The 24,786-nt window shown below is 41.9% G+C and overlaps 1 protein-coding gene and 1 non-coding gene across 2 annotated transcripts in view; one reads left to right on the top strand and one right to left on the bottom strand.

The window, feature by feature from the left end:
- FER1L6 (fer-1 like family member 6) overlaps positions 1-24,786 on the bottom strand; it is a 119,665-nt gene that overhangs the window by 83,842 nt on the left and 11,037 nt on the right. Inside the window, exons 3-13 of the mRNA XM_032316696.1 lie at positions 21,895-22,015; positions 20,550-20,604; positions 20,322-20,453; positions 17,260-17,322; positions 13,483-13,561; positions 12,115-12,271; positions 11,263-11,449; positions 9,345-9,537; positions 7,491-7,843; positions 2,287-2,395; positions 1,347-1,530 (exon numbers count right to left, since the gene is read on the bottom strand). Coding sequence (XP_032172587.1) covers positions 1,347-1,530; positions 2,287-2,395; positions 7,491-7,843; positions 9,345-9,537; positions 11,263-11,449; positions 12,115-12,271; positions 13,483-13,561; positions 17,260-17,322; positions 20,322-20,453; positions 20,550-20,604; positions 21,895-22,015 — 1,633 coding nt within the window. The remainder of the gene's footprint in view (positions 1-1,346; positions 1,531-2,286; positions 2,396-7,490; positions 7,844-9,344; positions 9,538-11,262; positions 11,450-12,114; positions 12,272-13,482; positions 13,562-17,259; positions 17,323-20,321; positions 20,454-20,549; positions 20,605-21,894; positions 22,016-24,786) is intronic.
- On the top strand, positions 11,128-11,264 carry LOC116575644. Its single transcript, XR_004279885.1, has one exon. It is a non-coding gene; the product is annotated as a U4 spliceosomal RNA (small nuclear RNA).

Below are 24,786 nucleotides of genomic sequence, written 5' to 3'. Positions count from 1 at the left end.
TAAAGATCAGTGAGTGTTCACAAAAGTACCCCAGATGTTTTCTGAAATGGTCTTTTTTGGTAGATGACAGTCGTTTTTTGAGTTCTTTAGTCTGACCTCAGCAAAAGCAAGATAAGAAATGATGTATCTAATAATCCCACTTACATAATGGCACAGAGCTCAGATGAATATAGTAACTGTTAATAGGGTTCGGATTGAAATGTTAAATTCTGACCTTCCTACCTCGTTATGCTTCAAAGTTATATATATGGTAATAATAGTCATCATCATTGTCCTGTCCTTAGATGGTAATTACCTGGATGTGACATCTGGAGAGTTGTCAACATGTCACTAAAGATTCGGTAGAGTGGCTAACAGACACATGAAAAAATGTTCATCTTTAGCCATCAGGGAAAGTCAAATCAAAACCACATTGAGATACCACCTTACACCAGTTAGAATGACCAAAATTAACAAGACAGTTAAACACAAGTGTTGGAGAGGATGTAGAGAAGGGGAAGCCCTCTTACGCTGCTGGTGGGAATGCAAGTTGGTGCAGCCATCTGAGAAAACAGTGTGGAGATTCCTTTAGAAATTAAAAAATAGAGCTACCCTATGACCCTTAAATTTCACTACTGAGTATTTACCCCAAAGATACAACTGTACTGAAAAGAAGGGCCATATGTATCCCAATGTTCATAGCAGCAATGGCCACAATTGCCAAACTGTGGAAAGAGCCAAGATGCCCTTCAATGGATGAATGGATAAAGAAGATATGGTCCATATGTACAATGGAGTATTATGCCTCCATCAGAAAGTTGAATACCCAACTTTTGTATCAACATGGACGGGACTGGAGGAGATTATGCTGAGTGAAATAAGTCAAGCAGAGAAAGTCAATTATCATATGGTTTCACTTACTTGTGGAGCATAAGGAATAACATGGAGGACATTAGGAGAAGGAAAGGAAAAGTGAATTGGGGGAAATCAGAGGGGGAGATAAACCATGAGACACTGAGGACTCTGAGAAACAAACTGAGGGTTTTGGAATGGAGTGTGGTGGGAGGTTGGGTGATCCTGGTGGTAAGTATTAAGGAGGGCATGTATTACATGGAGCACTGGATGTGGTACATAAACAACGAGTCTTGGAACACTGAAAAAATAAAATAAAATTTTTTAAAAAGTTAAAAAAAAAAAGATTCAGTAGAGTGGCAATGACCATGATGTCCCTGTTCGTGCCTTTCTCTCGTAACTAAGATTAAAAAATGATGTTTCTGGTTTTAGGGAAGAACTTTCAAACAGTCCCAGGAACAGGTCAGACTCCTATTGTCAGAACCCTGGCTGATCTCCCCTACTGGGCTTCCTACCTGTTCCCTTCTGTCACAAGTGGCTTCTCTGGGTGAGTGGTGGAGACCATGGGGAAGGCAACATTATGGGCTGCGTCCCCTTCTCCTTCGTGCAGGAGTGGAAGGCTGTCTTCTTCAGCTGATTCAGCTGACTTCTTCTTATTCCCATGATGGGACCCTCCATCAAGCAGGTTCCCAAAATTACCTATAGAGATGGTAACAAGGAGAGACAGGTCAGATGTCAAAAAGCAGAATCAGGCTACATGGCATAAAGATCTAAGGTCATATCCTCCCAGGACAGAGAAATAAGATCTCAGTATGAAGGTAGGAAGAATGATGGTCAGACCAAAGAAATAAGATTAACAATGATGGTGAGTCATCATCTACATCCATCTTATGTTCTCTTTAGTAAAAACTAATTAAGTCACAAACTAATTGGATTCCATCTCCACTTGCTTCTGCTCCTTGGAAGGACACCCTCCTGATGGGAAGTAAGACCTTCTCTGATGGAATGCTCATTCCTGGAAAGATTTTCCCAGCTGTACATCACCACAGGAAGATCATCGGGAGTTACAATAACAGCACCCTCAATGTGCACAGAACTTCTCATGGATTAACTCATTACACTCTTGCAATAGCTTTATGAAGAGTTATTGCTATGCCAACTACATAGTTAAAGAAACTAAGACCCTGAGAAATCAAGAACCTAGGAGTAAGGGAATTAGGATTAGTAATCCAAGTCTTTCTAAATCCAAACTATACTCTTAATCCTTTTTTAGCATGAAAATAAATCTATCCCTTCATATTGACACTAGAGGAAACAAAGAACTAGTCATTTCTTTCTGAGGTACAAACCTCTGCCAGAATGCTACTATTTCTATGTAAGACAATAACACATTCACTCAAGAAACAGATATAAAGCCAATGTCATGTGCCAAGCACTGTGCTTGTTTGCACTTACCAATAGAAACTTCAAAGCTAATGGGTTTGTCTCCAATCTTCCGGTCAATCATGGTAGCTTCAAAAAATGCTCCAAAAAGTAAAAATTCCTCACATTTTTCTGGTGTAATCTATAGAAAGAAAAAAATATTTAGACAGGTCTGGCTCTAATTTTTTATTTTATTACCAGGAAGCTGAATTAGTGATGTTAACTCATCCAGAGTGATTTGTAAGCATTTGAATTTCAGTGTCAGCCTGAAAGGCTTAAAGCCTTAAAGTGTCATTTCCCCACTCATCATGCAGGCAGAAACCAGAACCTACAAATTACAAATCAAAATTGAGCCATCTATCTAGAATGATGTAATCTCAACCTTCTGAGCGTCTACCTTGCAATTAAAATCTGCTTCTTTTAAATTTTAAAGACAAAGATTGGCATGTGTATCTTCTATAGTACTATTGGTAAAACACAGGTTTGGAATCACTTCCAAGTGAGCAGCCATTTAGAAAACAGAATCATAGGACCAAACCCTTACATTGTTTTTATGAATTATACAGGATGGTCGCATACATTATGTTTATTCCTCAACAACCCCAAAAGGTTGAAATCTGGATCATTCCCATTTTACAGGTGAAGAAGCTGAGGAAACTAAACTTAAGGTTGAGTTTATTAAATTTCCCAAGTATTCTGACCACAGACCAGGTTCTTTGAACTCAACCACGTGTTAACCCAACACCTTGGTCCTGCTCAAAGACTTCCTGAAATAACATGAGCCTGGATAAAAGAGACAGAAGGGCTAGGCACTTGCGTGAGCATCAGTCCACCCAGTGCATCCAGGACGAGCTATAAGCACGTGGAGGGTCCCAGGATCACATCTGCTTTTACACTGAAAAGGGCCTTGGGGTTCACCTGCTCCATCTTCCTTCTACCTCAATAAACTAAAGCTCAGAGAGATTAAGGGGCTTCTGCAGGTCATATAGCAAGTTAAAGTCAGCCAAGATTTCAGGCTTGGCTCCACCAAGTCTTCCCTCTCAAGGAAAACTACATTGTGGAAGACAGGACCATGACAGGTCACAAGACAGGAACCATCCCAACGCAACCACAACTGTTTGTAGATGACTCCTATTGATGTGGAACAGGTTGATAGTTCAGGGAGCAGATATAGCTGAGACACTGACACAGCATCACATTTCTGAACAAAGAGGTTGAATGAGCTGCCAGTCTGTGCTTCCTGGTTTCACAGTTGGACTGATTAAATTCCATGGAAAAAGCAATAAGGTTCATCTAAGGAAAATAAACAGTTGCAGATTTAGAGCTGAAGAGCCCCATTCAATCAAGAGCCCTGAACCCTGTCACTTCGAGAGACAACAGGTCTCAGAAAGGTGAGCTTTCCTTCACACAGGGGCCTCCTTGCTGTTGGCATCAGCAGGAAATGTTTCTATTGACCAGAAAATGTTGGAAAGGGTGAGGACCCAGTTCTGGATCTTAGTCACAGAGAGCACACAGCCCTCCCACTTGCTGCCACTGTACGTATTGGCTGTAAATAATCCACTTATCTCGCTATTCTGGGGTCAAGTTTACTCTCTGGGAGGAGGTTAAAAAGCATTTGAAGACCTGATGGGAATACAGGCCATGTAGCCTGGAAGAGAAATGGTAGACTTCCTAGCCACATAAATTTTTCTTCAAATCCCAATTCTGCTACTTCCTAGCTGGTTGACTTTAGGCAAGTCATGTCCACTCTCTGGTTGTCACTTTCCCACTCTGTGAAATAAGCATTGTCATAGGGCTTACAGGGGGGAATAATGAAATCATCCACATGGAGCACCTTGTATAAAGCCTACATATAAGAATACCACAAGAATGGTAGTCATGGCAAGTATTTCAACAGGTAGAATTCATCTCTTAATCCTGTCCATCCTTCAGGTCTAACTCAAATGACTTTCTTTTGGAAGCATACTTTGATTTCCTGAGTTTGAGTAATGATGATGGACATGTTTACTGAGTACTTATTATGTGTCAGATATGGTATTAAGACCCTTTCCTACATTAGCTCATGTAATTCTCATTACCACCCTAGGAGGGGGATGCTTTTATTTTATCTGTTTAAAGATGAGGACAAGTAGTCTGTGAAAGATTAAAATACCTGTCCAAAATTATTAAAAGTGCCTAATGTTTATTGAGTATTTACTATGTGCCAGGCTCTGTTCTTAGCACTTTGCATGTATTAATTCATTAAATCCTCAACGTGAGCCCATCAAGTAGAAATGATTATTGGAAATAAGCATAAGGAGCTTAAGTCATTTGCCCAAAAATTCAGAGGCAATGTTTCTCCAGAGGCTGGGCAGTAACAACTACTACATCTAAAATCCAGCTATCTTACTTGAGAGCCCAACATTTTAATTGTTATACTTCATTTACTCCATAAAACATTAGTATTTTATCTGTAGCTCCCTATTGCATGTATCACTTTTTATTTCCTGTACATTTATTTTGTATGTCTTACCTCCCCTTCTATATCATAATTCTCATGGAGTCAAACTCTATTTGTATTCCTACCAATATTGAGGATGATGTTTTTTTTAAAAAAAGAAACTAGTCAGTACATGTTCACAGAATTTGAAAATGAACACATCTGTTAGATTAGTTATGCTCTGTGAAAGCTTGACATAGGGAAATAACCTTTGATGGTGGTAATGAGGGTGAGCTGGAAAAGCCAATGTCATGGGATCTCATTTGTCCAGATATGCAATGAGAGCATGGCTGCAGCAAGGGAGATAAGAGCTCAGGACCCTGGAGAGCTAAAAAAGAAGATTCTGCAAGAAGAAATATTGTCATGTCTGAAGCTGTAGAGGCTCTGGAGAAGGTAGAAAATATGTCCACAAATCCTTGGACACCCCACACTCAAAAGATGAAGCCTAATTTTTCTCCCCTTTCAGGGTGGGCTGGGCTTAGTGACTTGTTTCTAACAATTAGAATGTGTCATAAATATCAGTGTGTGACTTCTATAGGTTTGGTCGTAAAAGATATTGACATTTCTGCTTTGTTCTCCCCCAGTCCACTCAGGGAGATGCCAACTGCCATAAAGATCCTAAGAAGCCTAGGGAAGGGTCCATGTGGAACTTTGTCTTCCAATGGGTCCATGAGGAACCAAAACTTCCTCTTAACAGCTATGAGTGTGCCATCTTGGAAGTGGATCCCACAGTTCCAGTCAAGCTGTCAGATGACTGCAGCCCCTACCAACATCTTGATTAAAACCTTATGATTAAAACCATCAGAATTATGAAAAATTCTGAGCCAGAACCACCAAGCTAGGTATTCCCAAATTCCTTACCCACCGAAAAAAGTTGCTAAATTTAGGGGTAATAGTTATATAGCAATAGATAACTAATAAACCCAGCAAGAAACTGACTCAAATGAGAAGCCAAGATGAAGAAACGAAGGAGAAATAAGGGTTTGAATATGACCTGAATTTTCCCTCTCCTAATACCTTCTACCCAAGAACCATGATGGGCTCTTGGACTTGTAAAAAATGTACACTCTACATAAATTCCAAGCTACCATTGCTTTCTGCTAGAATTATTTTTAAGATGGCCATTGCAAAATATCTTGAAAATACTGATGTGGATTAAGAAAATCTTCTATTAGGCTTTTCTTGGTAATTCCTGTCTAGAAAAGAATGGCCAGTCTCAACAGTAGGAAAGACTGCTACAGAATCAGATACAATTGGATATCAGCATAGGTGGCTACTTAAGGTACCCATAGTACCTTATATCATTTCCAAAGCTGGCATATATTCTGAAAAAATACACATAAGTACAATCACATCAAAGCAATGTCTTCTAACAAGAAACTGACAATACACATTTCCAGAGGCTATTTCCCAATAGACAGGTTCATAAGGGAGAGCTAGGGAGGTCCACAAAATATCCAAAGTAGGTCCAAAAAACAGGGTGGTGAGCTCTGAACAAATCATAAACACTGGTCACAGTAACAGCAAATGTACTGCTGGCCTACCATGCAAAGAACCCTATCGATCATTTTACAGGCATTCCCTCATTTATCCAGGAGATGCCTATGACAAAGAGACTATTACTACCCCATTTTGTTGATGAGTAAACTAAAACATGGAGAGGTGTTACTATCAGAACCATGAATAGAATCAATCCTCAAGATTTCCAACCCTGAGCTCCAACCTCTTCCCCACACTGCTTCTTAAGATGTATTAGATCCCAGCAGTTAAAATGAGTGGCTCTACTAAGGCCAAGGTGACCCAGACCACTATCTCCTCCTTTCTCCACCCAAAATGCCTGTCTGGTTGACCTGAGAAACATACTCACAGACACAGAATCATCCATATTGAGAGCTAGAATCCACTCACCTCGGCTACTAATGAAACACAGTCCCTTCATTTGCTTAAGCACAAAGCAGTCTTGCTACTCTAAACAGTTGGTGGGTGGTGCTTGGGTGGCTCAGTCAGTTGAACTTCTAACTCTTGATATCGGCTCAGGCCATGATCTCAGGGTCATGAGATCGAGTCCCACATCAGGCACTGAGTGTGAAGCTTGCTTGGGATTCTCTCTCCCTCTCTCTCTGCCCCTCCTCACCCCTCCACTCTTTCTTTCTCTCAAATAAACAATCAGACAGTTAAGGGGATATTCAGTTTGTATTCCTCTTGGAGACCCAGATCTATTTCCCCTCATACAGAACCAGGCTAGAAAAATGCTAATGTGTTTTATGTTGAGTATTAGGCATTCTTTGAATTGTGATTTCTTAGGCAGGAAAATAGGTTTCTCAATTTCTTTCATCCTAGCTTGGCACTCACTCTTCCTCCTCTTCATCCCTCATCCCACATTACCTCACATCCAGAGCATATGCTAGGCTAACAAAGTTCAACAAAATCAGACCCCAGATAGAGCTCAGCCCATCCCCCTACCCCCACTTTCACCAGCTATCCCAGAACACTTTTATTTCCCTTTCACCTTGATTCTCATAGGATTCCGTGTTTGGGGGAACACTGGAGGGTTTGATCATGAGCAGATGGCTGTGATGTGCCCCTAAGAGGCAGTGGATTGGCCCAGAATGTAGGGCTGAGCCAACACACTTTATGAAGGGAAAGTGAGACCTGTGCATGCCTTTGGGAGCCTGTGGGAGCAGGGGTGGCAGGTGAAGGTAGCAACCTTCACCCTGGGCTCACCTTGCAGAGGTTGTGGAGCAGGGCTCAGACCTACCTGGGGGGGCACATCGAAAGGTTCCACCTCTACCTCTGTTGAGTTGGTCTTATCTGAAACCTGCTGGGATTTTCCATCATCAGTTTTGTCACCCTTGTCTTTACTGGAGCTTTTGGAAGATTTGGAATCTTTGTCCTTTGAAGACAATTTGAGCTCCTTGAGTGCCTTGGAAAACTTAGATTCCTGCGACCCTCCAGAGAGGATCTCCACAGCAATTTCCACCAGGATTCTGCCCCTGAATGACACGCCTTCTCCAAAGCCTTCATTCAGTTCCTGGTAGTCGTCCATCAGACTGTGGTTCCTGGGTGAACCGTACAGGTTAATCCAGGCAGGTCCGAAGGTTGGTAGAAAGCCTGTAAAAGCCTCACATTTTAGTTGCCCAGTGATGTTTCCAAGTTGATTATTTCTTGCTTTATGAAAATTGTGCACATTCATTTAAAATGTAAAATATACAGAAAAGACAAGAGAAAATATTTACAGAATATCCCATCCCCAGAAGAGCCACAATTGCCACTTTGCTACCATTGCTCTATTTCTTTCTGACAAGTCCTTCTGGCATGCACACGTTTACACTTTTCACAGCTGTCATGATACTACCAGTGCCAACGTGCATCCTTTTCTGTTCATTCACTCAACCCATGATCATTGAGTCCTGACACGTGCCGGGCACTAAGCTAGACACTAAACATGGAGCCCAGTGGAGAATGAAGCAGAAACAAATATTAAACAAGTAAATATTTACATTATAAGTGCTAAGCAGATTTACCTTATGCAGCAAGAACAAATAACAGGCTGAGGAGGCATGGAGAGGGGTCAGGCAGAAAGAGAGAGATTCTGTCCCAAAGGAGAGTCAATTTTAAGAAGCAGAAATACCGGGTTAAAGGGGATAAAAAGATTTTATGGCTCCTGATGTCTAATTTTCAAAAATATTTTATACATTTCTTTGAACACCATCAAGATGTTCCTGAAAAGTTTGAGTAAAACATGTTTACATCAAGTTGGGATATTCCCAACTTGTTTGGTGGTGTGAGTTCTGTGTAAAGCAATCCTATGGCAAACCCTTCCACGATAGGCAGACTTAAACAGTAGGTATTTATGGAGGTCTTTTTGTGGTGTCACGCTGTGAGAGGCACAGGTGTCACGCTCTGCTTCAGCGAACCTTTTGGTATATACATTACATGTACACACATACACATATATATGCATACATAAATTCATCAATTAACACTGATTTGTGGTACAGAGAAAGATTGCCTTGGGATTTTAAGGAGGCAGGGGTTTGTTGGGATATTTAGAAAGTTATCATCTGCTAAGTTAGGTTTTACAGGTAAAGAAAGAGTAAAGCTCTCTCCCCTGACCGGCGGATTTGCTGGGACTCCTCATTTCCTCCCTGGCTCTCTGAGTGTGTAGCCAGCAGCACCTTCCTGCAACAGTCATGTGCTTCTAACAGTGAGTTAGGGGCACAACATCTTCTGGACTATTTAAATGTGTAAAACCCATTCTTAGCTTGTGAGCCATGAACATGTATTTGGCCAACTGGTTGTAGCCCATGGACCATAGTCTATCAATGTCTGCTCTAATCTAAACTCTTCATTTTTCATTTATGAAACCTAAGGCCCAGAGATGGTGAGTGACTACCTCAAGGACACACTGTGATGCTCATGGAACTCCTGGGACCAGGACCAAGCTTTTTGGCTCCCACAGCCAGGCTTCAGCTACTGCCCTGAACCAATCCAAAGCACAAACCACACAGAACATGGAAATGCCTTAACACACTGCCTGCTCCACTCCTTCCATTACGAAAATCAATCGTTTTGTGACTCCCATTTCCAAGTCAGACACATGAGGCTTTACCTTTGTCTCCATCCTGTTCATTGGAGATTTTCTTCAGGTCAATGAAATGGGTGGCCAGAGCTACATCATTCATGCTGCCTTCATCCCACACCTGGATTTTCACCCTCCGACACAAAGGAGGAAACATTTCCTTGAAGACCACCTGTTCATGCCACACAGGATCAGCACAATTCTTCTGCACTGTGGTTCGCCCCTAAAAACAAATCCAGCAAGGTGTAAGCCGTCAAAAGAAAGGAAAGAGGCCCTCTGAATTGACTGAAGAAAACTCTCTTCAAACCAGGAAATATAAAGTAAGTTGCCAGAAATAATGAACCTGCTTCCACTGAGCACCCATGGAAATCTGTTAGAGTAGCCCCTCCCCCTTATCCACAGGGAATGCATCTCAAGATCCTAGTGGATACCTGAACCTGCAGATAGTGCTGAACCTTATATATACTATGTTTTTTTCCTATACATGCATACCTATGATAAAGTATAAGTTATGAATAAGGTACAGTAAGAGATTACCAACAATAATACAGAAAAGTTAAAACAATACTATAATAAATATTACCATCAATCTTAGCAATTTCAGCCTACAATTTCTTTCCCTTCCTTACTGAGAACTTTTACCTTTTCACTTAAAGGAAATACTGCTTCTCTTTGGTGTATCTGAATTGCCAGGACCACTCCTCCTACGTCTAGGGGACGTTATTAAGTAAAATAAGGGTGATTTGAACACAGATACTGCCATAGCACCAGAGTGTACCGATAACCCAGGTGGCTAAGTGACTGACTGTAGTCAGGGCCGACTTACTGGATAAAGGGATGATTCACATCTGGGTGGTATGGAGCAGGATAACCCAAGATTTCATCGCGCCATTTGGAATGGTGTGCAATTTAACACTCATCAATTGTTTATTTCTGGAATTTCCCATTTAATAATTTCAGGCCATGGTAGGCTATGAGAAATTGAAACCATGCCAAGCAAAACCCCAGATAAGGGAGGAATACTGTGTACTAACATCCTACTCTGCACTAGACACCATGCCAGGCTTCAGGGACAAAGGGAGTAATTGATGGGTCCTGCCCTCAGGAAGTTCTCATAATCACAGGGGGGCTGGGAAAAGGCCAACCTGCCTGTTTTGAATATGAATTATTCTATGCATCTCCAGGAATAAAGCAGATATAGTTAGACCTTGAGTTTGTATCTTATAAAACTAGGACCTGATGCAAATCACTTCCCCCTTCTGGACCTCAGCTTCCTTGTCAGAAAATGAAAATGATGGCCTATATGACTTAAGGGATCCAAGTAAAAAATACTACAATGTTCACCCTGCCAAGAGGAGGAGTTCAAGTAGCATATACTGTGAGGGCATAGACAACATGTGTGTCAGCCAAAGCTTCAAAGTCCAGCCAACCAGGTTTAAGCTGTGACCATGTGTACAGGCCCTGGTACTTTCAATGGCTCTTGAGCAGGGAACAACAGGGAACAGAGATGTCTAGACTTATACAGGACAAGGACTACCTGCGGAGACTGGGGAGCAGATTGGGAGGCAGGTAGCGATGTTATGGAGCCTGGGGACTGAGTAACAGCTCAGAAAATTAGTCAGAGGTAAGGAAGGAGGTCTATCTGCCTGGGTCCTAAATCAGCAATACCCCATAGCCCCTCTCCATGATCTTAAATGGACAGTGAGTGGGTCACTACCACACCCACTGTCTTGCCATGTGACTCAACACATTTTGTGACAAGCTTTCTCTCTTAAGGCACTTCCTAATTTTTATTTTAATTTAGAAATGTCCTAGCTTTGCACAGTGGCAGTATCGTAGCCAATGAGGTTTATCCGAGGCGCGATTTTTGCTAATTGATTAGAAATGTCCTAGGTAAAGAGCAGAGTTTTGGCCCTGGTTTGCTGTTGGTGATGACAACATTCCTTACCACCTGCCCAGCAAAGGAAACCTCCACGAAGGGGTCCACGAGGTCCTTGTTGTCACCCACAAATGCTTTTGTGACATTTGCCATGATGCTGGAGTTCATTTTGGGCAACCCCTCTGCTTTGTACAGTCTAACGTAGAATCTGGCCCAGGGTCTCTCTGATGGAAACCCTTGAGGGATCAAAAGGTTCCTTGAGGGAGAACAAAAAACAAAAAACAAAACAAACAAACAAACAAAAACTCTCACTTAGAAGAAGAGAGAAAAGGTAGAAGCAGTTTAGAGACAGAAAGAAGGACCCTGATGTAGAAGAAAAAATTGAAAAGATCAGGATTCAATGCTAAAATGAGTTTTCTTTGTGCTGTAAATGGCAGCAAAGGGTATGAACAGAATGAATGCTGATTTCTTCGAGTCTTTGAATTATAGAATAAACACCATGTCCCACTCTGCACTTTGAAAAAGGACATTAAGTCTTCCCATTTCACAAACCACTAGTTGAAATGATAATTCCTTCAAAGAAAAATCAGCCAAATTCAGATAAATAGGATAAGCTGAGGAACAACTTATCTATTTTGGGTTATTATAGGGAGACAGGTTGTCCTTGTCCTAGAAGCTGACCTCCCAAAGGCTAGTGACACCTTGGATAAATCGTGTCACTAGCCTTTGGGAGGTCAGCTTCTAGGACAAGGACAACCTGTCTCCCTTGGTGCCTCTGATAGAGCAGAATCCCAGGTAGACAAGCCATGAATTTGGCAGTTCTCATGTGCCCACAAGGAAAGGGAGGGAGAGGGAGGAAAGAGAGATGGAACCTGGGACATATCATTTCTCTTGCATGACCCTGGATGGGCCTTGTCTCACTTTTCTATTTGTTCCTCAGCATCGGGAGTTTTGGGGTTGGTCTTCAAGATGTCGCCTTTCCCAGTCACGCTGATGTCACACTTCAGGTACCCCTTCGTGCCAGTCCTGATGTCACCAGGGTCTGTGAGTAGGGCCCACTTGTCACAGAACTGATGACCTGTAAAAGCGTCCTGACAGCTCAGATCCTCTGCACAGCTGGACTCAGCTAGTGCAGCCAGTCCTGTCCAACACCCAGGAGGTGGCTATTTCCAGTATTCCCAACCTCATGCTGCCTCCTCTCCTTCCCCATTTCTTTTTGTTCCCACCCTCTTGTCTGTCTTCTCCAACCTGCCACAGGTATTTGGAAAGCCTTCCACTCAGTGCTAATTGCCTAGACAGGTTCTTAGCTTGGATAGGCTAGGAAAACATTAACGGAGTAGAGAATTCACATATTCTTTCGCAGGCTATAAATGGGGCTCATGCATCTTTTTGTTTGGTGTACACTGTCAGTCCAAACTTTAAAAGCTCTTAGAAAATCTAGACCTCTAACTTATCTTTTAAAAAAAAAAGCTGTTAGGTTTTCCAAAACAGAATGCACAGCTCCATGTGTTAGCAGGAGGTATGGGAGCTGAGGGGCCACTATGCCTTTCACGTGGGTTGTAAGTGTTCCTGTTCCCCACAGTATGCAGCAGGCCTTATTAGCCCCACCCACTGCACTCTGATATACCCAGGGGCTGGCCCCTGGACTCGTGCGAGTTGAAGTTGCTTTGAAGAGAAGGGACCTCTCATGAGAAAATCTAGATCTGTTGACGGCCTTCTTACTTATTAGCTCCTGACCTTGGACGAATTACCTGCCTTCTCTGAGTTTCACTTTCCTATAAATCAGAGATAATAAGAATTATACAGCAAAACCTTATATGGCATGCCACAGCCATTACTCTGAGCTAGGTTCTTTATGAAGCACTTTATATATCAACTTAATCTTCTAGCAACCCTGGAAAGGAGGTACTATTTTATCTTCATTTTCTCTGATGAAGAAGCGGAGTTGTCAAGTCATTTGCTCAAAGTTGCACAACCAGGAAAGAGCAGGGTGGAATTTGAAGCCAAGCTATCTGGCTCCAGAGTCCATATGTGTAATTCCTATGCCACCTTTACTGCCTGCGTCGTACATCATCACAGCTCTGAATTATAGACAGAGTTTGTTGGGGGAGGAAAACATGAAAGAGAATGTTGTCATCAGATTGTAAATGTTGCGGGAAAGGGCCAGGGTTGTTCCAATTGTGTAATTGAGTGAGTGGGTCAGCGGATGGGCACATGAATGAGTTGACCATCAGGTGTGGCAAACTAGGAGGTAAGTAAGGGAGAGATTGGGAAGAAATGCTTCCTTACCAGGCTGATTGTACACAGTCCCCAGGTCTACTTTGAAGGAGCCAATCAGTATGCTGCCTATCAGCTTGTGGTGAAAGACCTAAGGAGAGATGGAGCAGTGAGTCCAGCTGCAACAGATTTCTTTGAAGATCAATCTGTGAAATGGGTTCATGACACCTCAGTGAGGATTCTAGACCTTGACGCTCGTCTGGCCTTCACTCTTCTCTGGAGCATAATGACATTTGGTCATCAAGTGAAAAGGGCATCCAGAGCATCTCACCTGGACCTCTCCCTCCTAGGAGGTTTTCAGCTATTGAAGGATACCTAACAAATCTCACTCTCTGAAAAGTATCTTTTTAAACCAAATTGAGCTCTGGTACAACCTACCTTTTAACACCCATCTCTGTCTACTGAAAATCTACCCATCTTTCACTGCCTAGAACAAATGTTGCCTCCTCCAAGCAGCCTTTCCTTATCCACCACAGATGAAAGTCTCTTTTCTCTCCTAAACTTCCACCATACTCTGCTCACAACTTACTCAGAGAATCTGCCACATAGTGCTCTGAGAAGTTTGGGACATGCACAATAGTCAGAACAAAGGAAGGGTCATCCTCAATATTTTATCTGATCAGAAGTCAGCAGCAGAGGGACGGCCTGGTGAGAGCAACACAATTTAATGCAGGGCTATCAAGATGAGGAAGTTCTAAAAGAAAGCAGCAGACCTGGCACGGGGTTCAGAAGGCACACTGATGAGAGACTGCTGAAGGAGCAGGAGTAGTTCAACCTTTAACTGTGGAGGAGGAGTGATTGTAACTGAAGTATTTTCCAATCTTGGAAACACCACTGTGTACAAGAAAAAATAGGTTCCCCATGTGGATCCCAAGTCACAGGAAGAGAGACACATCTCACTACAAGGATAGGTTTTATAATAGAACTTCCCAGCAATGAGTGGGCTTTTCTAGAGATAGTGACTATCCATCACTGGATTTAACCAAGCAGTACGCCAAAAACCCCATGTCATAGAGGTGGTGACAGGGGTTCCCATACCAGCTGTGTTACACTAGAGGGTCTCTGGGCTTCCTTCTATGACATTCTGTGAGTTCCTTGAATCAAAAACAGTTTCTTACTTTCTTCTACCCACCACATGCATGGCCTTGTTCATAATAGGTATCCAGTAAACATTCAATGAATTAATGAATGATTAACTAATCGAATGATGGGTGAATGGAAGACTTTTGGGATTTCTAAACAGCTCCTTTTGGTAGAGGCGACTAACGAAAATAAATTCAACTGACTTCAGGAAATGAAGAAATGATGATCTTCCAGTCTCCCTTTCAACATTTACTACCTTGCCCAAACTTCGCAGGGGAGTTAAGAGAACTGAGGGCAAGTAAGGATAGCTTGGCTCAAGGGGAGGAGTTATTTAAGGCCACACATACAAAGCTCACTCCAAACCTCCCCATGATTGCAGTTGCTACCATGGCGTCCCGAAGGCCCCAGCAAGAACATAAGCCTGACTCATGCTCTCTTCTCAGATCAAAGGCATCTGGGTCCCTATCAGCACAATGGGACACAAGAGCCCACATGCGTCTTTAAATAACACAGGAGACCTCCTCAAATAATCCATCCACCAGTCTGAGTGCCAGGTACCCTGCTGTGGGCACACATGGGATTCTAGGGACTTCAAGGAATTCCACACACAGAGTTCTGGGGGCCCTGTATGCCTGGGGTCATTGGCAAGGAAAGATGGTCTTTGGCACCACCATGGTCTACTACAGCCTGGCTATCCCAATAGCATCTGCTTACTGCGCCCGCCCCCTTCTTCTCTCATGTTGAATTTATTTGGGGCACATTGACTTCTAGCTCATGGACTACCAGAAAACTTATATTAATATAACACTCCCCTCCAAAGGGAGTTTTACCTTTAAAATCTTTTATCTCTGTCCCTAAGAGTCATTTGGGGAGCCCAAAGTATTCTCTTCTTCCAAGTTAGGGAAAGAAAAATAGCAATACCAGCTTTGGTCCTCAGTCTGAAAATCCACTGTCCCACAGAGAGTCATGACCCTTGTCTATGCTATGGTATAAACATCTAGCTATTAATTGTTTGCCTGAAATCTAGACAGTTCCTCAGGACCCAGCTACACTGCCGATCTCCCAAACAGGTGGTTGCCAGAGCTATGCAATGTAACAAATTCCTAGGCAATGCCCTGGGGCCCGAAATATCTTCTGCACCACTTGTCATCAGGCATTCAAATTAAGAATGTCTGGCTTGGGGCACCTGGGTGGCTCCCTAGGTCAAGCATCTGACTCTTGGTTTCAGCTCAAATCATGATCTCAGGGTTGTGAGATCAAACTCCACAATGGGCTCCAGAGTGTGTAGTCTACTTAAGATTCTCTCCCTCTCTCCCTGCCCCTCCCTACTTGTGCTCTTCCTCTCTCTAAGAAAATTTAGATAAATAAATAAAGGCTCTTATTTTTTTAAGAATTTTGATTCTTGATAACTTTTCATTCTTCAAGAGTCACTTTCTTCAAGTGCCCCTGATCAAGAGAATATAATAATTCCACTATTACCTAAGATTTAATGCAGGGTCTATATATGCTATGTTATATCTATATTATTATGTACATATATAATGTAAAATATATGAGTATAATATAATAAGTATAATGTAATATATATTCTAGAGTTAGGTGGATGGTAAGGACAAGCAAGGAAGTCTCCAAGACAAGTTTTGCCATCTTCAAAATTCTAATTAGAGTTGGTGTCACTGCTGAGGAAAACATTTCCTCATTCTCCACATGTCTTGCATTGGCACATAAAGTATGGAGTTCATCCTTTCAGAACCATTAGGAGGAGAGCACGTACTCTTCCACCACTCACTTGGCCTCACTCAGGCAATGCAGAGCCATGCTAACCTCTTCATGGGAGAAGCAGTGATTTCCCAGACTGGTGAGATAAATGCAGTCTGTCACCCACTGGTCTGTCTGTCCCTTAACTGAGTGATGTGAGGCTGGCATCAATCCTTTCTGGCCCCCATTCTCTCTCTTTTGGGCAGGTACTTTCACATGGGCACTCTCCCATCCCATTCCTGTCCTCCATGTGGTGGGCCACCTGGATAAGGTGTCTGGCTAGACCAAGAAGCTTATCTGTCTCTACTGTTCAGACATGATCTGTGGAGACAGGAATTCACCCGTGGAACTGAGGAAGGGTCTGTGCAGCAGACACAACCCCCCATGAGCAGGTCCTAAGGTCTACACTCAGAGGCAGCTATGAAGAGGCCAAATGGAAACCACTTGCTCCAAATCATATTTTCTGATCAGCATTACTGACATATTTGGTTCCTTCCTGATGCCTTTTCCTACTTCTCTATTCATTACCAACGAGGAGGGGGTTAGCAGTGTGATTAATTATCATTAGTGTGAATATCATACCAAGAGAGAAACACTAACAACTCCTCTCATAAAAAGAAATAAATCAACTCAAAATGGCAATCTGTCAAGATGGCACTTGAAGCATATGCTGCAAATTCCCACATTAGTAAACTCTACAATTCAATTCATGGTGGCTTGAGAGTGGCTTATAACTTGTTTTCAGGAAGCACAGGTTTCCTTGAGGAGATTTTCCTTCCCAAATTCTTCCACACTAGTTATTTCATGTTCTACCTGTTGATTTTGAACTCACCATCTCACACTCACCCTCCCAGACCTATTCACCTCTAAGCAGGCTGAGCTGTTCTAGAGAGTTCCTAAAACCTAGAATTTCTCCCACCACCACTTCATCACCAATGATATACTTACTGAGATTTTGATGATCTTGTCAAAAAGATGCAGTTGGGGTCCAATGAAATCAAAGACAAAGTACTAAAAAACAGAAAGTTCATTCTGACCATAAATTCCAGGCTTGCATCTAAGAACTTTATTATTGGACTAGTCATAGATTTCTATCATTTTAACCAAATGCTGCATGGTCCTCAGTGGCAGGGATGCATCATCAACCAACAGGTCATCCCTTATTTAGGGTCACCTACGTTCCTTCCAGTTTTTTTTCAAATGGAAAAAAAATGCTGTCATCTTCATTTTTGCACAGGATATACATGAATTTTCCTCTAAAATGTACATAAAATGTGCAATTATCAGGTCATGGCTTATGGGCATGTAAATATCTAGTAGATAATATGAAATTTCTTTCCAAAGGGGCCAAGCCATTTTACATTCTCATTGGCAGCATACAAAAAAGCCATTTCTCCATACCCCTGACAACCCTTGATATTATCAATTCTCTTGATTTTTTGACCTATAAATAATGATAGGTGAAAATCATATCTCAGCGTGGTTTTAATTTGGGGTGAATCTAGTTAAAATCTAATTTTCTCAGCACGTTTCAGTTTCAAACATCTTTGTGGCCATTCTCAAGAAAAACCAGAAAGAGAATGAGAAGAAATTATGGACAAGGAGGGCTTCTAATTTTAAGAAAGTGATTGAAATTAGAGTTGAAGAAACTCTCTAGGCCAGTCTCTATAGTCTACAGATAAGAGACTGAAGACTAAAGGATTTAGAAGACATGCCTGGATTCAGACAGCTGGTTACTTCTGAGCCTGAGAGCACGGCTCTACTTCTCCAGAAGTCATCACATGAGGGCTTCAAGTACTAGATGTTTCACCATTTGAACTTTACCGAGTAACTCCCAAATGTGAGGCTATATTCTCCTAAGATATAGAACGATGGAGTGGTGTTTTGCTGTGGGTTGTGTCTTCTGGGGACTGGTAGGGGTGGGGAAGGCAGGACCAGGAAGTTGCTTTGTAGAATGTTTGTTTTGAGCTTCCAGGCGGAGGAATAATGAAAGGACCTTAGAGACAAACAGGACAGCAACAGAAAAGGGAGAACTAACTGCTCACAGCCTGCTTTTAAAGGGCAATGCAGAAAAACCAAAATGTAGAAATCGAAAGATGCCATCATACATCATAATAAAAAAATCTTCAAACTGGCAGTCCCTGGAGATTAAGGACAGGCCACGTTACATTCAATGTCTTCTGTTTAAGAAAATCAGAAAATACCATGACATTTCAGGAAGTTTTTCATATATATGTTCAAACTTTTAAAGAGCTGTGTTGTTCAGAATTTCTTTTATATGGAAAACACATGAAATACCTTGTCCTGATAGATGAAATGCTGTGAGTTCCTTGGACCAATAAATTAGTTCCAGGGTTTATTGCTTTCTGCTGCGTTTCACATTTCAAACTCAATTACCTCACACAGGTTCGCTAGACCTTTGAGCCACACACATTTTTCTGGCTGGAAAATATTCCCCAGTCCCTATTAATGGGTTCCTTCAACATCTGGTGGGCCGTGGGCTTGAAAATTAGAGTCAAAAGCTATAATAAAAGTTTTCAGTTCAACTTCTGTGTTTTTACTTGAGTGTCGACTGATGATACACAGGCCCGGTTTTGTGTCATTTAGATCCAAGACTTGTATGCACAAAGAAAATACTAATTATATCATTTAACAAACCTGTAGAGCTTTGCAGTTTTAAAACATTTTCATACATATTTTTTCACGTCACACCCATGCTAAAAGTTGTTATGGAGATGATGGGAAGGATGTTATGGGTAGGATGGGAAGGAAAAAATCTCACGGTAAGAGCCTCAAAGACAAGAGTGATGGATAATGAAGCAGGGAGTTAACAGCTCAAATGGGATTTGGTTATTTTCTGTTGATTTCATTTCTTATGGACTCCCTTTTCAATTATTATTCCCATTAGGGAAATAATTAAGAGTTTGCTGCATTTTTTGATAATTCACAATGTCTAAGTGCCTATAGGGAAACAAGCATTCTTGTACACTATTAGTTGGAGTGTAAGTTGTTACTTCTTTGAAGGGCAATTCAGTGATATCAAAATTTTCAATACACATATTCTTTGTCCCAGTTATGCCATATTAATATTATTGTAAGTAGTAGCCCAAACCTGAAAAAAATTAATATCCATCAACAAGAGAATGGACTGGTTTAGTAAATTATGGTGTATCAATGCAATGGGAAACTAAACCAATGAGGGGAAAATGAGTTTGAACTATATGTATTGATATAGACTAATTTCTAAGATACATTGTTTTATGAAAAGATCAAGGTCCAAAACAGTGTGGATAGAATGCTACCATTTGGTTACAGTATTTGTTTGCACATTGTATATGTCTAGGATGTCTCTGGAAGGATACACAAATGTTTGGTGAGAATGAGTTGGGAGGGATGCCAGCTTAGGGATCAAAGATCAGAGGGACATATGTTTTTCATCATATATCATTTTATTCTCTTTGTATCTTTTACCATTTTTTACTATGTAATTTTTTATTTAAAAAGGAATTTAGTGTGTATAAAATTTAGAGACTTCTGTCTCTCTTTGATATTTTCCTCTCTTTGATCGTCACAATTTTTGCACTCCTTAGAAAAATACATCTGCTTTACTTTCCACTGCAACGTGCCTATTTCAAAATTAATAAATAAATTTCTAGTGTCTCTTTCATGAAAAGATGTTTATCTTCTTTATAACTGCACTCAATACATTTATTTAATGTAAAACCACAGCTTATAATGGATGGTGAGCATATGAGAAATAAGAAAAAGGGTATATTGAAAATAGGGCAATGAATTTAATATCAGCAGGAATTCCTCCCCACACCTTTTCATCATCTTTTTGGTGAGACTCTAGAGGGTTGTTTGTAAGGAGGCTCAGAGAGCTTGCCAGGGCTTAGATGAGTGATGGGAAGCAGTGAGGAGGGACACAGCTTTTCTATTTCGCTACCATTCCTACAGATGACAACAGAGGGAGCGTGGTGGAGAAGATGCTGGTCACCTCTATGACTTACTTCATTGTAAAATGGACTGTTGGTTCCTTCCTTCACTGTGCTTTGTTTCTTCTCTTCCCCCACTTCAATGATCACAACTGGATCAATGTTCTCACCCACCAGCTGGCGGGCCTCAGTGATGGTGATGGCAATCTACAACACAAAACAACATGTATGCACTCTAGACCTTGCTGTTCATTCACAGAAGAAGAACTGGGGCAGGCTGGGCAGGAGGAGTTATTCACTTACTTGATAGTTTTGGGACCTGACCTCCCCATCATGGATCTTAGTCAACAGTTTTGATCTATTAAAAGAAAGTTTTAACATATTTGTTTCATTAAGTAAGAACACACTTTAAGATCCATAAGCCATGATAATATTTTCCCAGGTACATCTAAGTCGACACATGTGATACCTATGCTGTATCACATATTCTTTCTCTGTCTCTGGAAGAGATAAATGTAAATGAGCAAGTGACTTAATTTCTCTATGACTCAGTTTCTCCATCCTAAAATTGGAACAAATAATAATAGTCTTTACCACATGAAGTAATTGCCACACGTGAATGATATGACTAATTTGTTCTACTGATAGTAAGAATTCTGAGCAGAAATAGAAGGGAGTGTATGAGGAATTACCATGAGTAAGAAATCGACATAAACAAACATGGTAAACTGAAGACATTGATAGCCCCAAGTATTCGACTACTTGGATCCATGCTCTTTTGCCTTGTACCTTGTAGTCTCTCATTCTTACATGGGCTGGACTTGTGACTTGCACTGGCCAACAGAATGCAGCAGAAATGACTTTTGCTAATTCCAAGCCTAGGCTCAAAAGACTTTGTGTACTTCCACTCCATCTTCCCTCTCTTGGAACTCTGCCATCACCACTATTGGAATAAACTTGGACTAGCCTGCTAGAGGATCTAATGCCATATGGAGGAGAGCTCAGTGGTCCAAGTGAAGCAATCCCAGATCAGCCTACCACTAGCCAACGCTTCAACCAAAATCAACAGTGTTACCAAATGGCCACATACACATGAGTGATGGATGCCTAACTCTCTAGAACCAGTAAGACCAACCAACTAACTCATAGATTCATAAACAATATTAAATTTTTGTATTAAGCCTCTGAGTTTGGGATTATTATTAACTGATAACGGCAAATCACATGCAGAAGACCAGTTTGTTCTGACTTTTTGTTGGGTAGCATAAACATTGGGGACGAAAACAAAGCTAAGAGATCTGACACCTTGATGTATTAAAGAACAGGTGAGGGACAGCTTCTGAGTCTGTCTCCTGTTGTTGCTGACATTCCTGAATTATGAGGCACAGTAGGCCTTAACTCAGGGGATTGAAGGCCAGAAGTTGATACAGCTGGGCCCCTGGCCTGCTGAGAGCGGACTGGTATCAAGAGGCCAGCACTGCCATAGAGGATTAGAAGTAGATACAGACCTCTGTCTTCCTGTCTTAGACCTTTGGCTCCTTGCAGACAGTGATCAGGTATCATTCTCTTTTTCCCAGAACCTGTAGAGGTACCTGCACACGGGAGGTGTTCAGCAAATGTGTGCTGACTGCCTGCACCAACACTGTACCTTCTCTTTGGAGGAGCTGCAGGAATAGGAATGACAGATTCCTGATCATTAATCGAATCTCCTCCTGGTCCTTCCTGCTGAGAAGGCCCCTCCTGTGGTGCCTCAGCTTCACTCTGGCCATCTAGAGAAGCAAACAAAGGAAGAAAACTGTCTATTAGGATACACAGTGGTGGTCTGAGCCTCAACTGTGCCCGCACTATGCCAATCACCATGAGGTGGACAAGGCAACTATAAGACAGTCGCTGCAGCATGAAACTTAACATAAAAGAAAGGCACATAGCTTAATTTTTCTAAAAAAAAAAAAATTATATATTCATCTTCTGTTTCCAAAAAAAGAGTAGATTTATATGCATGGCATTATGGAAAGAAATTGAGATTTGAATTGAAAGATGTGATTTCAAGTCACGATCTTGCCACAGTGGACCTTCAGACAAGTCATGTATTCCCTCTGAACCTCCTCAGTAAAATTTAATGTGCATAAGAATCACCTGAGAAGCTTTGAAATGTAGATTCTGATTCGGTGAGTCTGGGGTGGAGCCCAAGACTCTGTATTTCTAATAACAATGACCCAGGTAAGCCTGCTCCTGCTATCTGAGGGCCTATTTTGAGTAGAAAGGTGTCATTGGTTGAATTGTAGACTCCAAAGACCTCAAGTCCTAGTCCCCGGAACCTGTAAATGTTACTTGGAAAAGGGGTCTTTGATTAAGTTAAGGATTTTGCAATGGAGATTATCCCTTATCATACAGGTGGGTCCTAGTTGCAATCATATGTATCAAAAGAAGGAGGCAGAGAACAGAAGAATGCAATGTGATCACAAGGCAGAGATGGGCCAGACCCCACCACAGCCGCCGGAAGATGGAAGAGGCAGGAATCAGATACTCCCGAGGGGGTGGGGCCCTGCCAATATTTTTATTTCGGCCCCAAGATAGTGACTGTGAATTTCCCGCCTCCATTACTATGAGAAAATTAGTGTGGGTTATTTTAAGCCACCCCGTGTGTGGTCATTTGTTACAGCAGCCACAGGAAATGAATCCATGAGTGTCTAGAAAATTTAAATGAATGGATAGTGAACATATTCTTCAGACCGCCTCTTGCCCCACAGAGGGCTTCTGATTTAGTTGATCTGGGATGTCGCCTGGATGTCCATTTAAAAAAAAAAAAAAAAACTCCCCAGGTGATTCTCATGTGTAGCAAAGATTAAGAACCACTTCTTAGCCAAATTTTTGGCAAAAGCCAAAGAGACTGCGTGGTGTAGTTCAAAACCCTGAGTCTAAAGGTTTGGTAGAAATCCCAGCTCTGCCACTTCCTAACATCATGATTTGGGGCAAGTCACTTAACTTCTCAGCCCTGTTTTCCTCATCTATAAAGCCAGGCAAGGCCAACATTACCTACCTCACAGAGGTGTTATATTTCTACTGTCTATTTTCTTTATAGCCTACTTCTCAACCTGTAATGCAGTTACCTCCTCAGGTCTCAGTAGATAAAAGAGGCTTGCCCATCCCCCTCCCTCAGAACAGGATGATTTGAAGACTTTTTTACAAAGGTGTGGGTACAGGAAAATCACAAAAAGTTGTGCAGCTATCTGGGGCTCAAGGCAGCCAAGCTGTTTGTGCTTGGAGACCCCAAAAATAAAGCAAGAGAGCAGTTACCAGAAGCTAGAAGGAGAGGAAGTCAGACCGAGTCAGCTTCCCTACAACTGTTCAGTTTAGGGACACATCCAGCCACTGGATCCAAGCTCACACTCCCCCCTTCCTCAGACTTCCTGCTGGGGCATCCCACTGGAAAGGGACCTGGCTTCTGCATCAATACAGGTCAGCCTCTTGGGACCCAGAACAGTGGGAAAAGGGTGGAGAATTGATTTAGAAAGGCAAACAGAAGAGTCCTACACAGGGCTATCTTCCCTCTCCCCTACTCATGTGTACCGTTCTATACCAGAATCTAGCACAGGACCCAGCACGCAGCAGACCATCCATTAGCATTTGTTGAGGAAATGAAAGAACGCCTGATCATGGGAGGGACTTGGTAATTTCATTGGGTAACTAATTAATGGATAGGTTAGGATGATTGGAATTTTATGAAATTAAGACAGAGCCACTCTAGGCCTCAAATACAAGGATATGAGAGGCACTGACTTGGAGAATCTTCAAACGCTTCATCCAGAAAAGCCCTAACTTCCCAGACCAGGCCAAAAAAAATGAGACACCAGAGTAACCTCAGTTCTATGGACTTTGTTTTATCAGTCTCCCACGGAGCAAGCCCCAGGCCAGCAGCATGAATGCTATTTGCTTTCTAGGAGGTGCCTGATACCTCTCTGCCCTGTTTGCTTTGTGGGCTAAAGACTCTAATTAGAATGAGCCAGGGGAGCCAGCTTCTCTGAAATGGCTCAGGTTGGCTGCCCTAAATCTCCACCAGCTTGTTCTTTCCTCCCCAGTGTAGTCAGTAGCGGCCGCTACCTGGAGGTTGACCCATGGAGTAGGAAAACCCAGGCTCTTGTATAAGAATGACTTCTGCTGGGGAGCCAGTTTCTCCAATTCTTAGCTGTGCAGCTTTGGGCAAGTACTTAACCTCTCTGCACCTCTTGTAAAACAGATGCAAAGGAACCTACATTTTAGACTCATGAACAATGCATGTCAACTAAAAAGCAGCAGGGACTTATTAAATGTGTCCTAAATATTATTTTTCATAAGTTCCTGAAAGTAAGGGACTGGCTTATTCAACCTTGTGCCCTGGGACCTACTGCAGGGTCCTAATTTCAAGGATACCAGAAAAGACCTAAAAGCCTTTTCCACCTATTCCCTGGTCAGCAGCTTGAAGCCCTGTCCCCACTTAAAACACCTCTCATCCCATCCAAGGATGACTTCATTGTTATTACCAACACTTTGGTTTGAACGA

This window comes from Mustela erminea, chromosome 16 (genome assembly GCF_009829155.1).
Source record: "Mustela erminea isolate mMusErm1 chromosome 16, mMusErm1.Pri, whole genome shotgun sequence".
Classification (NCBI taxonomy): Eukaryota; Metazoa; Chordata; class Mammalia; order Carnivora; family Mustelidae; genus Mustela; species Mustela erminea.
Note: the sequence above shows the minus strand (reverse complement) of the source record. Positions and strands in the feature narration are given on the sequence as shown.